The 13588-nt window shown below is 39.7% G+C and overlaps 1 protein-coding gene across 2 annotated transcripts in view; it reads left to right on the top strand.

Annotated features, from left to right (window-relative positions):
- Positions 1 to 13588, top strand: part of MCC (MCC regulator of WNT signaling pathway) — a 213987-nt gene that overhangs the window by 172014 nt on the left and 28385 nt on the right. For both annotated transcript variants that reach the window (XM_082075389.1, XM_082075390.1), the window contains 5 exons: positions 661 to 809; positions 2140 to 2280; positions 3479 to 3579; positions 6184 to 6367; positions 13159 to 13393. In XM_082075389.1, the coding sequence (XP_081931515.1) occupies positions 661 to 809; positions 2140 to 2280; positions 3479 to 3579; positions 6184 to 6367; positions 13159 to 13393 (810 nt within the window). The remainder of the gene's footprint in view (positions 1 to 660; positions 810 to 2139; positions 2281 to 3478; positions 3580 to 6183; positions 6368 to 13158; positions 13394 to 13588) is intronic.

Below are 13588 nucleotides of genomic sequence, written 5' to 3'. Positions count from 1 at the left end.
ATAATACCTCCTGAAGACAACCTGTGTGCCATTTAAAGCAGCATTGTTTTCTTACTAAATTAATGTATGAGCTAACTGAAAATACTTTGAAATATATTTCTCAAAATCACTTTTAACGGAGAGTATTTAACCCAGTATTAAGATCCCGTTTTCTCATAACTGGTGGCCAGAAGTCACACTCTGCGTGACTTTAAGGGGATAATTTTTGGGTCAATTCCTGCAAAATATTATTCTTCAAGAAAAGACCATTCAGTTGCTTTTCACAACTTCCTGTCAACAGAGAATTGGGTTCTGTTTTGTGATGGCAATATAAGTCCATATTGCTGCTGTTACTGTGTGTTAGTATTTGTTTCGCTGAAAAACTTAGCTCTGACCTTTTGCTGAGCTTTCAAGAAAGTAACTAACTTGCATATTCGGCTTTTAAAATGTATGATGAAATAGTGGACTTCACCCTTTGGTTAGTAGAATTTTAAATCAAAATAGCTTCTTAAAGTGGAAACTTGTAAATGTTCTATTCAATGTAAAATTCATAACAAAAACTGAATAATGAATGTCCTGAAGTGAGTGCATGCAAGCAAATGCAGCTTTCAACACAGACTGCCTATGGGGGGAATCCACTGGGTTATCTGTTCACAATGATCTATTAACTGCCCTGGGCAGGTGTCTAGCACTGTGGCTGAGCATTTGGCACATTCCCTCCAAGACTGTTCAAACATCCAGGAAATTTTCCAGACTCTTTATTCACATGGATCTGCTATCTCTGAGAGTAAAATCCGAGAGTTTGAAGTGGAGACAGAGAGATTAAATAGGTAAGATTGAAAGTCAGATAAGCTCAAATATCTTGTCTGCTATTAGCATTGTTAAATTTACTACTATTTTATACTTTTTGAACATCTCTTTAGTTCAGTCCCAGCTCAACTGTGGCAGTTCCAGGTAAACATGGGATGTAGTTGATGAAGAGAAGATTGAATCATATGCTAAGGGTCCTTTACATTATTGGGAAAGTTTGGTCATGCATTATTAGATCAGCATGGGACCTTCACCTGTGACTATTTGCACTGTAGAGTGTCCTTCTCTATGGCTGACCAAGTAGTAATTTTTTTCATATGACATATCACTGCTAGAAATGAGGTTTCCCACAATTTGCTCTCCATCATTCTGTACTTAGTTTGCTTTGGTTTGTCCTGGAGAAACAGAATTATAGCATTAACTGCATCAGTGAATGTATTTATGGTGTGGCATATATACCCGTAAGTAGCCTTCCACTTGCAAAAGAAAGATTGCAGCTTTTTGCTTGTAGTTAAAATATGTGTTGTGTTATCCTTCAATAAGCATTGTCAAAACTAATGTTTCATGTATTCTTTGGCACAGAAAATTGGAACTGTGGATCAGGGATGGGAGAATCATGTCTCAGCATGTTTCCTTCCAAGCCCTCTTCTCACTGTGGCTATCTCAAATTTAGTCTGATCAGTACAGTATCTCTTTTATTTGTAGCTCATGTTTTTATGGTGCTGCAAAATGTGATCCTTGTTCGTTTTTTTTTTTTCCTTTCCTTTTTTCTGTGCGCTGCACAATTATGCTTTGACATGTATCATTGTAGGATGTGTCAAAGAAGATACAGGAGGTGAAGTACATGAGAGTTCTAGCAGCTAAGAAAATCAGGGCTTTTTTCTGATCACTGAATAAATGGCATACTAGCCCTTCTTCTGTTTGTTAAGTTTCCTACACACATCCTCCCATCTCACTAATGAATATGCCACTTAAAACACGAAGCCGGTGTGGTAGCAGCAAGTGAACAACAGAGGCAGATACATTAAGCAAAAGGTTAATATGAAACTGTCCTACACAGTCGTATTGCTACAAAATAAGGATACAGCTTTCTGCTTGCTGCTGTTCCACAGAGTTATGATTACATTTTATGGGAAGGAGAGGAGAAGGAGAAGAGGCTGTGCTGAGAGAAATAACTGTCCTCTGGGCCCTTGATAGGGGACACAGAACTCAAAAGATTTTGCTGTCTTCAGTAAAAACCTTGTGTAGACCAAATGGTATTTGTTTTTTTAAATTATGATTGTTCTAGAGTTTTTAGGACAGTATCTGTGAGCTAAACTTGAAGGCTGCAAATTACTTCCTTTTTTACAGCCGTATTGAGCACTTGAAATCCCAGAATGACTTGTTGACAATAACACTGGAAGAGTGCAAGAGCAACGCCGAGAGGATGAGCATGCTTGTTGGGAAGTACGAGTCCAATGCCACTGCCCTCAGGCTCGCACTGCAGTACAGGTATGTACCTATGCACAGGGTGTCTCAGACAGAGGAAGAGGGAGTTGGGGGAGATTTGATAGAAATATTTGAGAGTTAAATTTTTGGTGTGCCATAGTCATACTGTTAGTTTTTCTTTCCTCCCTGAAAAAAATGCCCCTTGGTTAAACTACTTGACACACTACAGAACTGAAGTTATGATACAAGTGTATTTCAACCCTAGTTCACCAGCCGTAGCAAAAATCTAATAGTAAAATACAGATTTATCTTTTCATTCTAAAATACTGAATTAACATTTGGATTTGGGACTATGCGTAGGCTCGAACTATCTTTGCTTTTACCAGTCGTAAGATACAGATTCTCTATGTGAGACTGGCACCTTTCATAAGACCACTGGGCCAAGGCGTAGTATTCTACTCCACATAATTCAGAGTGACTTTATATTACATCAGTTGGAATTGTGGATGAGTTGCGTGGTATTGGGTTACAAGTATCTAAATTTGCTTTAAACTAAATGGAAAAAGAAGCTGTCATGTAATGTCTTCAACTGCGATTAATTTGGAACAGACATTTCTGGTCTTAGGACAGATGGTGTGCCTTTTAAGAGCGTATTCTGTTACTATCAGCCTTGAACAAATTACAAGGAAGTGTGAATTGCAAATAGGTGTATTTATGTATATATTTTCAAAACCACTAGAATGCAACAGGAATGACTGACTCACAGCTGTATTTAGAAGCTGTTGTGTTGTGGGGAGGAAAATCGTACAGCGAGGACAGAGAACAAGTATTTATCTTTTATTCTTACTGTACTTTGTATAGTATAGTTATATAGTAGAATATAGAATACTGTATTTTGCATAGTAAGAAGGCCTGAAAAAAAGTTTCTCAAGGGGATCATGTCAACCACCATTCATATTGTTGACTGTTTCAAACATGCTTCTGGAGCTTACTTCACATCAGGTCGTTCTCTTCTGTTTTAAATTGTCACATTACTTCAGGCCAACCTGGGACCATCATAAGGAAGGAGGTACTATTGAATGCTTCTGATAGAAGCTGTGTGTTTGTGTCATTTAATATCCCTGCTGCTAGACAAGTAGCAGAGATCCATGCACTTCCATCAGCTACCTTTTTTTTTGTTGCTGTCGCAACTTTCTTCACCTCTAAATTGCAGATACATTTTGTGTGATTTTTGTTTTCTATGGTTTGTTTTCTCTTCCAGTGAACAGTGCATAGAAGCATATGAGCTGCTATTGGCATTGGCAGAAAGTGAGCAGAGTCTCATTCTTGGGCAGTTTAGAGCTGCAGGTGTTGGTTCTGTTGGTAAGATGTCAATGAATCCCTTTATTTAAATATTTTGGTTTGCATGTCATTTAGCATTAGTGTTAGTTGTAACAGTGCATCATCTCGTGACCCATCCCTTAAGAATGCTCTCTGGTCTTTTCTTGTTTTTAACTAATTAAATCATTTTACATGCTCAAAATTAGGGGAAAAGACAAAGACAGACTGGAATTAAATAATAAAATTCAGCAGGAATTTAATTTAACCTATGTGTACTATCACAAGGGGATGCCTATTCTGGCAATGGTGAGGCTGCTACAGGCATGCAACTGTACAAAGTGGAATTATTAAACAGTACTCATGAGCATATGTGGCTTCGGGCCATACAGCTGTGGTAACTGCAGGTACAGATTTTGTTTGAACCAGCAACATTGACCCCCATAGAAGTTGAGTAGAGTCTATGAAAAACTGGGATTAAGACAATACACAGGTAGCATTGACTAGTTACCAGGAAAAACAAACAAACAAAACACAAAACAAAAACCAACTAAACGACAAAAACTCCAAACAAACTGTTTTTTCACCCCACATTTTACCTTTGCTCTGAAATCTGAAAACATTTGGTCTTATGTTTTATTATGTAGTCAGAGATACTAGCATATATGTTCTGTGTTTTGCTTATTTTGTGGATAGTTAATCTTCTAGCTGTGTGGTAGTGTTTTTAATATGCTGCTTGCTAAGTAATAGAATGAGCTACTATCATGGGTACAGTTTAGAAGTGTTTAGATCTTGACATAGCTGCTGGCTCCACTTTTCTAATAGAGAAGGGTGTTCACACAGTAAATATTAATCTGGGTTTTGTAGTCTCATTTCATTTACAGATAGGAGAACGTAGCCATAGTAGTCTTCAAGTAGAAAGAGCAGAAACCTTCAGAGAGGGAAGAATAGCTCTTCATGCTGTGCTGAGGCTCAGTAGCTGCCTGAGACAGTATTGCAGTGCAAGGTTCTCGGGATGTGAATCACTGGGATGTGAACAGAAAGCTTTCAGAGACAAAGTGACCATCTGTCTTTGGAGCCACAGGACTGACATGGTCAGCCTCTTCTTTCGGATGACTAGATCCACTCAGTCCACCGTTGCTGTGCTGATAACCATCCCCCTTGCTTTGTATCTCTTCAAGTGCTGGAAGCTGTCCTGTCTTGGCCTGTGAAGTGTGTGCTGAACATTAGAGTGGAGGTCTGAGATTTTCATCGACCTTTCTTCCAGACTCCACTCATTCCTTTCCGCAGTGTGCTAGGGAGACTTCCTACTGGCAGAGATCAGTGGCCAGCAGAAGTGAATTCAGTCTTGGATTTGCTATCCACATAAGTGACAGAAAGAAATCTTAGAAGGGAGAAATACTTTGGATTTGAGTGGGATTTTATCTCACATGCACTTAGTGAAAGGGAATGTAGTTTAGTTCTCGTATAGGTATCTGTCTACAGCTCTTAATTATGGTATTATCAGTCACAGCCCTGTGATAGAAATAGCATCAATTTCCCATTATATAACACAGCTTGGAGGAAGTTGTGGTTGGTTTATGTACCTTTACTTCACTGTGAAATTTGATTAAAACACCTAGATAAAATAGCAGATTTTTGGTTTGAAGATCATTCAAGTTTTTTATCAACATCTGTGAGTGGGAAATTAATGGCAGTGGCTTCTGCATCACTTAGAGCTGAGCACATCCAGCTGCTGTTAACAGAATGTTCTCCCATCCTTTCTTCCACATGAATGTTATTTCTAGTGTACACACTTAACTTAGCAATAGTGAAGTGTAGGTAATTGGTCTTTGGGTTGAATAAAGCTGAAATGAAAATCTGAGATAGAGCATGCTGGGACTTTTTTAATAATCTGATGTCTTTACATTGTGTTTGGTAAAGTATGAATATATTGTAGCTTTGTTCAGACTTTAATTGTAGCCACTAATGTGTCTTATTTTAATGATTTTACTCCAGCTGGAGTTGGGATTGTAAGAATAGTGACTGTTGTGGTTTCTGTCCTGCCTCTGCTGAAGGGATGGCTTACCAGCTGCATACATGCTACAGAACCACTAGAAATTACAGCAGATTAATAAACACCAGTCCTAGTTTTCTTTTGGTTTATTATGCATGACTGTAAACTCTGAAAGACAGTAAGTAGCTTCTTCCAGCTGGAAAGGTAACCTGTAAGAAGGTGTTCTGGCAGGCCATTAGGTCCTTGTGAGAAGCAGCACTGGAAGCGACTGCAGTGTGAAACAGCATTGGACTGATGGGGATAAAGTTCTAATTTAGGCTGAGGCTTTTCCAGTCTATTACTAATTTGAGTATCCTAACGCACAGTGCACAACCTTACAAAACAGACAAGCTACCTGAGATAAAACATCACTTAAGACATGTACCTGGAGCAACAAGTACTGGGAGCCTGTGGCTGAGAGGGAGGTGCTTTTAGGCCAGTAGCCTAGTTACCGCTGATGCTCACACAGAAATGAAGTTGCTTTTACCTCGTAGACCGTTAATTTATTCTCATTATCTTGATATAAACTGAGACCCCATAAAAGTGTCTCTACTCTTGCCTTAATTTCTATCACCCTCCTCAAAGCTCTGAAGCATTGTTTGCTTGAAAACTAGGGGACCAGACAGGTGATGAAAACATCACCCAGATGCTTAAGAGAGCTCATGACTGCAGGAAGACAGCTGAGAATGCAGCAAAAGCCTTGCTGATGAAACTAGATGGGAGCTGTGGGGGAGCCTATGCAGTCACTGGCTGCAGCGTGCAGCCCTGGGAAAGCCTGTCATCCAACAGCCACACGAGGTAAGTGCAACTCCTCTGCTCTCCTAACCCCCAAGTGTTTGATTTCAGACCAAATGTTATGTTGTATTGTATGTGCTGAACTACCTCCCTCACCTCAGGCCACTGACTTCTTTGCTTTGATTTGTAAGTCACCACGCCTCAGTAATTTAATGGCCTTCAGACTTTGAGTAGCACAGACCGAGAAGGGTTTTGTGTAAATTTGTTGCAAATGCGTGACTCTGAACTTTGATCTTCCTCATAAAGGGCAAAACCATTATGTTTGGTTTACTTCAGTGACTTTCTTGCTGTTTGGCTGGAACTGGAATCATGTACTTCTTATTCATACCTACTGTGTGCAGACACCACAGACACACAAAGAACCAGAGACCTGAAGTATGCTTCCATCGGAATTTTGGAGTGCTCAAGAATTGTTTTCTAAATGTTGCAAATCCAGCCATTTTGTTTTAAACCATTTCGTCTCTCTTCTCATTCCCCTTTGCCCCTCTCCACATTTTTCATTTTCCTTTTTTTGCACGTGGAGTGGCAAATGAACATCATGACAGACAGAGTGTATTCTTCCAGGAAAGGCTGGATATTGCAGTTTTTCTGAAGACATATTAAATAATGACACTTAAATGAGCTATTATTGCAAAAGTGTTCCAGTTCAAATACATCTGCTAGCAGCTTTATTTTGAGTCATTGCATGCCTGCAGTATAATTGTACAGTGAATATGTGTGCTTGTGTATGGAAATAAATTTGGCAAGCATCCTGGATAAATATAGATGAACATCTTTCTTTTCAAAAGTTATTTTGGTTTCTTGGATCCACTCTAAAACTTCATTTTAATTTTGTTTTTGAGCCAGTTCCTTATTCCAATGCTGTCATTTTTTGACACTTCAGATATTTATTTTAGTACTGTATTATTTCCTCTTCTTGCTGATGCCTCCTCCAAAGGATCTTATTTCCTGCCATGTGTCTAGCATGGAATAGCTAAACAGTGAACAAAAAGGTAACTTGAGGGAACAGGGTCCAAACGTGAGATAAATTTTAAGGTTTCAATCAAGTAAGTTTTATGGTGCGCTTTCAGCCCAGGAAAGCTCTATCTTTATTCAGAAATTAATACGGCAGCATCTGTTCTAATTGATCACTCATTGTACCAAAAGTATTTACTATCCTTGGAAAGAATTTATACAAAGCTGTTGCAAATACTTGACTCGTCTCAGTCTGTGCGCACTTATGCTGTATCCACACCTGCATGCGAATGTGTGTTGTAAGTGGCCACATGTGGCAACACCTCTAACTAGGGTGAGCTTGTTTTCCATTCTGCTATTTGAAAGGGTCATTTTCAGTTGTTCATAACTACCTCCTTGTTTTTCCTCCTTGTGAGGTATGTGGTATGTAGTTCAAGGCATGCTTTTTCACCTTTGGTGATCAGCTGGCAGTGTATGCATGTAATGATAAAGTTTCATCAGAGTGTGATTAAAATGGCATAGGATTTCAAACTTCATCAGTATAAACTGTGTCATGAAATGTAAAAATGCAAATATAAATGCTTCTGTGTGTGAGACAGATGTTTTAGTTTGAGTTGTTATCATTGTAGGATAATTTTTTCTGGCATGAAGCAAGATACTTTACTCAATAAGGTAACTGTTGTTATCTGGTTTGATATATGTCGAACATGAGAGAGAAAAGCTTCTCTCACTCACGCAAAGGTCACACAGCAAGTCAGGAACTTGTTATGTGGGCATCCTGATCTGGTCATATATTACTGTCCCTTTCCCCTCCCTCCATGCCCAATGTAATTTGTCTGTACATACATATGAGTGAAAATATTTCTGAAACTTTAGCTTCTCCATGAAAAACAAATACTCTCTTCTTTCCTTCTGTGGCTGTCAACTGATAGGTGATAGAGGTGTTTTCAGATTTCTCCATCCTGTGGACCCTGTCTCGAAACAGAGGCATCCCCTCTCCAACTTAAAGACACATGAAACTCTGCCAACCGATAGAGGGAAAATCTGTGTTGGTTTGAAAGGCTCACACTCTTCTATATTCATATCAGAAAATGCTCTGTCTCAGGTTAAAAATTTGAAGACTTTGTCTTTGGCACTCCTCTCCCTATAATTCTGAATGCTTTTTGTTTCTCTCTAGGACACTACTCCTCCTTTTTGGAGTTGTCCTGCCCATGTTGCCAGCTCTCTCAACCCATCCATGCATGATCCCTTGTCACTTGGCTTCCTGCCACTCTAGATGGATGTCCCATTGCCACAGACCTCTAGCCCTCTATGATTCTTTGATGCTGATGGTTTCCATTTCCTTTCATTTTCCATTACAATAGCAATTCAAGCAGAGATAGGAAAGTGAGCTGCATATTTATATCTGTTCCTGCAGGCCTAGTGTTTTGTTTAGGGTTTGTTTTTTTTTTATCTTAAAGAACAAGCCCACATCACTAGTGAGTGCTATGTGAACCACCATTTGGGGATCACTGCACTGAAATGAAAACGTTTTTACATTATGTGGTTCAAACATACTCCAAATCTGCAAGACTGATCTTTTGCCATAGCTTTTTTAGCATTGCAGGCTTTTAGTTACAGATATGTATTGCTACCTGTTCCCTTTGAAGGCAACTGAGTGAAGAGGTAGTAGGATGATGAAACTCTACTTCGCTGAGACTTGTGACAAATGATTAATTCTTCCTGCTGTGCAAAATCTTGCAGAAGAGGGACTTATAATGGAATTGTTGACCCATCTTTAGCTTTGGCATTTCAAATGAGATTCTGAATGTCAAATTGCTGAACACATTACTGAGAATAAATTCTTGGTGAGCCACTAGTGACAAGTGGTTAGAGACTGTAAAAGGGAGCAACTGAAATAAAAAGAGATAAAATGCAATGAAAGAGCATCACAGAGATTGTTACTGGTAAAGTGAATAAACATAATAGCAAGCATCTCAACTCATATGGCTGGCAGCAGCACAATAATGTTGCCAATTCATTTTTTGAAAACAGAAATAGGTCTGCAGTGTAGTTGGGAACCATAATTATTTTAATGGACAGAAGCTAACTATAGAACATAAATTGCCAACAAGGTTTGACAGATTGCACCTTAAGAAGAAGGAAACCAGAGAAAGACTCCAGTTGTGACACTGACTGAAAAGAGTGGATTTTATTCCCTGCAGTGCAGTTGAGCCCAACCTTACATCTGGATTAATGGAGGGAAAGATTGGGTCTCTTACATGCAAAAGGAATTCCTTTCAGTATTATGCAGTATGACAAAATATTTGAACTCAGCCAAATGTAGGACTGTGTCTCTCATCAGAATCACGTCAGATTTCAAATGACAGACAAGATTAGCTGTCAGACAATATTATCTTGGCTGAAGTGTGCAAATGAGTTATTTAGAAATATCTCAAAAGATATCTTAATGTTATCTATGTAACACTTCATTGCTGGACCAAACTAGTCTCAGAAGGAAGCAGGGTAGTTTCACCAAAGGTTCCGATTTTAGCCAAATATACTGTTGTTTTTCTTTTGGCTGTTTGGAGTACTTTTGTTTCTCAGGAAGTTAACTGTCTTTTGGCATTGTGCTGCTTCAGATCCCAAGCCACAGTGTTTACCTAGAAGATAGTTGGCCCACCTATGCTGTATATCAAATGCATTCTTTAAAATGTAAGGTTGCATGCAGACATTCAGACAAGTTTTGTGGATTTGGTTCTGACAGTGTTATTTCAATTCTATCAACTTTGTATCATCTACACTATTGCTGAATTGCAGATTTATTTATTGACTTGATTTTTAACAGATGAACTGAAGCTTATACAGGGTTTTTATGGGCAAAATTTTGTAGCCTACAGAAGTTACACAGAGACACTGTTGGAAACCTAATTTATATTCATCCATTGCGTTTTATACACACGGACATGCAGGTGAACACACATGTGTGAGAGCAAATAAAGCTGCACATTATACTATACCAACCTGCATGTTTTCCATAGGCTGTATGTGCAAATTAATTTTACATCATCCAGGCATTACATCATTGTAAGACTTGAGAGATGAAGCTAGTGGGAAGAACATTTCTCTTTGCTTGTTCGGCATAGAACAGCAGTGAGAATGAGCAGATTGATGTTATATTGCCTCCAGGTGTGAAGAAATTGTGATCCTTTCCTTACCTACATACTTGAGAAATTAGAAACTGCACATCTTTTGCAGCAGCTCCATGGGGTTTTTTGGATGGATGTATTATGCTACATGTGCATCCTACCAGTCCGTTTTCCTTTGCCCTGATTACTATTAGAAGGGAGAGTGATGTCTGAAATTCAGGATCATACGCCCATCAACTTTGGGCCCTTAAATAGGGCAGCAGTGGACTAGCACTATGGCTGTTAAGAACTGTATGGTGAGGCTTTGGGGGGAACAGACCCAGGCAGGGCTGTGCTGTGGGAGTTCAGAAACTCTGCAGCATTGTTTCCATCCCTCATCATTGCAGCCTCAATCTTGCAACAGTCCAAAGTGGGCTTCGTACCCTGGCCTTCTGCAAGCCATACTGCTTCCAGTCTTCTGACTGGGGGCTTGCTCCTAAATGTAGGGAGAGAGGGAAGGTTCTTACATCTTTCTGTGCTGGCTTCCCCTCCAAGCTCCCCTGACCTTCTTAAAACAAAAAGAAAGGGATGGGGGCAGGGGAGGAGGGAAGGGAAAGAAAAAAAAAAAGAAAAGAAGAGGAGCAGCTTACTCGCAATTCACCAGAGGAGCCAACTCAGCTGCGGAGAGACAGGCAGGCAGGCAGGCAGCCAGGACTGAAGTAAAAGCAGCCTGAGTATCATTGGCAACAGCCAAAACAGCCTTCCTCAGTTTGGACCGCTCTCCCCTAAAATACATATGCATAGCTGTGGATCTTTAAGGGCCAAAATCTCTGGATATCCACTGAGTGAGACCAAACACAGCAAAACAATAGCCTTTCAGTATTTTTACTCAGGTTTCATTCCCATCAGGAGAGCTACTTTTTCTTTCCTTCGCAAGCGAAAACTGAGATGAGCTCTTTGTGTCCCAAGATTTGAAGCCTGTATAGGTTTTAAAAGCTGTCCTTCCTCCAGCAACAGCTGTTCTATGTTTAATCCAGGAAAGCTGTGCAATTGCTGTCTTTGGGTGCTGAGGAAACTTGCAACGTGACTTCAGTACAGAATTAAGTATTTCTCGTATTGTCTGTCCTCATGGTTTTTATATCAATATCTACGAGGTAAAGCAAGACTTATTGATTGTTTTGAGGTTCTCTAATGAAGAACCAAATATAAACAAAAATTTGTTTCAGCCTGAAGGGTTTTCTGTATAGTGTAGGTACTGGGTGTTTTTAGCTTCACGGTAGATGGAAATGGATGAAAACAGAAGCAAAGACCAGTTTACACTTGTGGTAAATACGGCACCTATTTTGCCTAAAAAAACAAAGCAGAAATAATGGGAATTTGACAGAGAACTGTAGTAAAGAACTATAATGTGATATTTCATGAGAGGGAATGATTTTGAGAAATATTTGTAGACCTGCCAATTCTCCGTCTCCTCCAAGGCTGTGCTTGGAATTTGTGGGAAAACTGGCAACTGTTTGAGGCACTTAGAAGTCGGTGTAGCTTTAGCTGGAGTAGAACCAAAAGAAAAAAGTCAAGCCTATCTTAATAGGCTTCCTCTTTTTCATATGCATATTTTATTTTAGGACATCATCCTGACTATCACAGCATGTAGCGGTGGGGCTTTTTTTCTTCCTACAAAAATGTTGAACAGCAGTGCAATTTGATACAGAAAGTGATTTATTCCCCTGCTGATAACTGAGATCATCTAGCATTCCAGACAAGCACAGTTAATGGATGACTTATCCCTCACCCCGCAGCTGATTACAGGACCTCAGGAGACAGCAGGCAGCTTTGAGTGAGGTTATAGAAACAACAGGGCGTTTGATTTTCCTTTTAGTGTTATTGCAGCTATATTCAGCCCTGGAATGCTACAGCCGTGTCAGTCACGGCCCCCTGAAGCACCAGCGTGCGTGTAGGTGGGCGGGCAGCACCAAGACACCGTTGCTGTAAGACACTAGTTCTGTCTTTCTGTGATCTCTTGTGTAAACATTTGTCAGACTAACGGGCAATCATTTGTTTGATGCCTGTAGACAGGAGAAGTTCTGCCAAGTCTGGTGATGACTTTTTATTAAAAATCCTGCTAACTTATGGACTGGTTTTAAATCCCTCCAACCCTGAAGGAATGTCAGTATACTAAGGAACACACCTTAACATGAACTGAAAGACGCTACCTCCTGGAATCTGCCAGTGGAATTTTGCTCAGGTTGATTCTTACAAGTATCCGTTGAAAATATCTGAGATGATAACTGGTGTTGCCATTAGCAGAGATAAATGAGGTCTGGGCTGATTCTTTTTTCTTAGCAGATGCATCTTCCCAAAGAAGGTGAAGACTGGCTGGGCAGCAGAGAGAATCTTAAGTGTTTTTTGTCTAATTTAAAAAAAAAATTGTTTCAGAAGGCACCATTCCAGAAAAAGTAATTCAGTTACATGTCACTAAATATCTGGCTTTGCAGAGGTGTTGTCACATGGTTCAATTTTCTCATGCAGCTTAGAAAATTAATTTCTTTTCTGAATTTGTCACACCCCTCTGCATATTCTAAACATTGCAACATCCAGTCCATGGTATTGTGCCCTTTCTATGAACTTTTAAGTAAGGCTTGGATGTGTTGATGAAGTATTGGGAGAGTGTTTGAAGTAAAAATACTGATTTTGTTCCAAATATTTTTTTTTTAATACCGCTCTTTCTCTTTCCAGTACTACCAGCTCAACTGCAAGCAGTTGTGATACAGAATTTACAAAGGAGGATGAGCAGCGGCTGAAGGATTACATCCAGCAGTTGAAAAATGACAGGGCAGCAGTGAAACTGACAATGCTGGAACTGGAAAGCATCCATATTGATCCCCTTAGCTATGATGTTAAACCTCGTGGAGACAGCCAGAGGCTAGACCTGGAAAATGCGGTCTTGATGCAGGAACTTATGGCAATGAAGGTATTTTATTTATATCCAGCAGCCTGACTGCACTGCTGACATGCCCCTGGGCTGCAAAACACACTCAATCACACATGTGGGAGGCTTTTACAGTGAACACTGGGTAGTAAAGGGTTCTTTTGTTGAAACAACTAATCAGGGCTGAAAATCTACTACTCAGAAAGTGACAGAAGGCAGTGCATTAGCATTGAGGAG

This window comes from Streptopelia decaocto, assembly GCF_964273445.1.
Source record: "Streptopelia decaocto genome assembly, chromosome: Z".
Classification (NCBI taxonomy): domain Eukaryota; kingdom Metazoa; phylum Chordata; class Aves; order Columbiformes; family Columbidae; genus Streptopelia; species Streptopelia decaocto.
The sequence above is the reverse complement of the archived record's forward strand: the minus strand, read 5'-3'. Positions and strand labels throughout refer to the sequence as shown.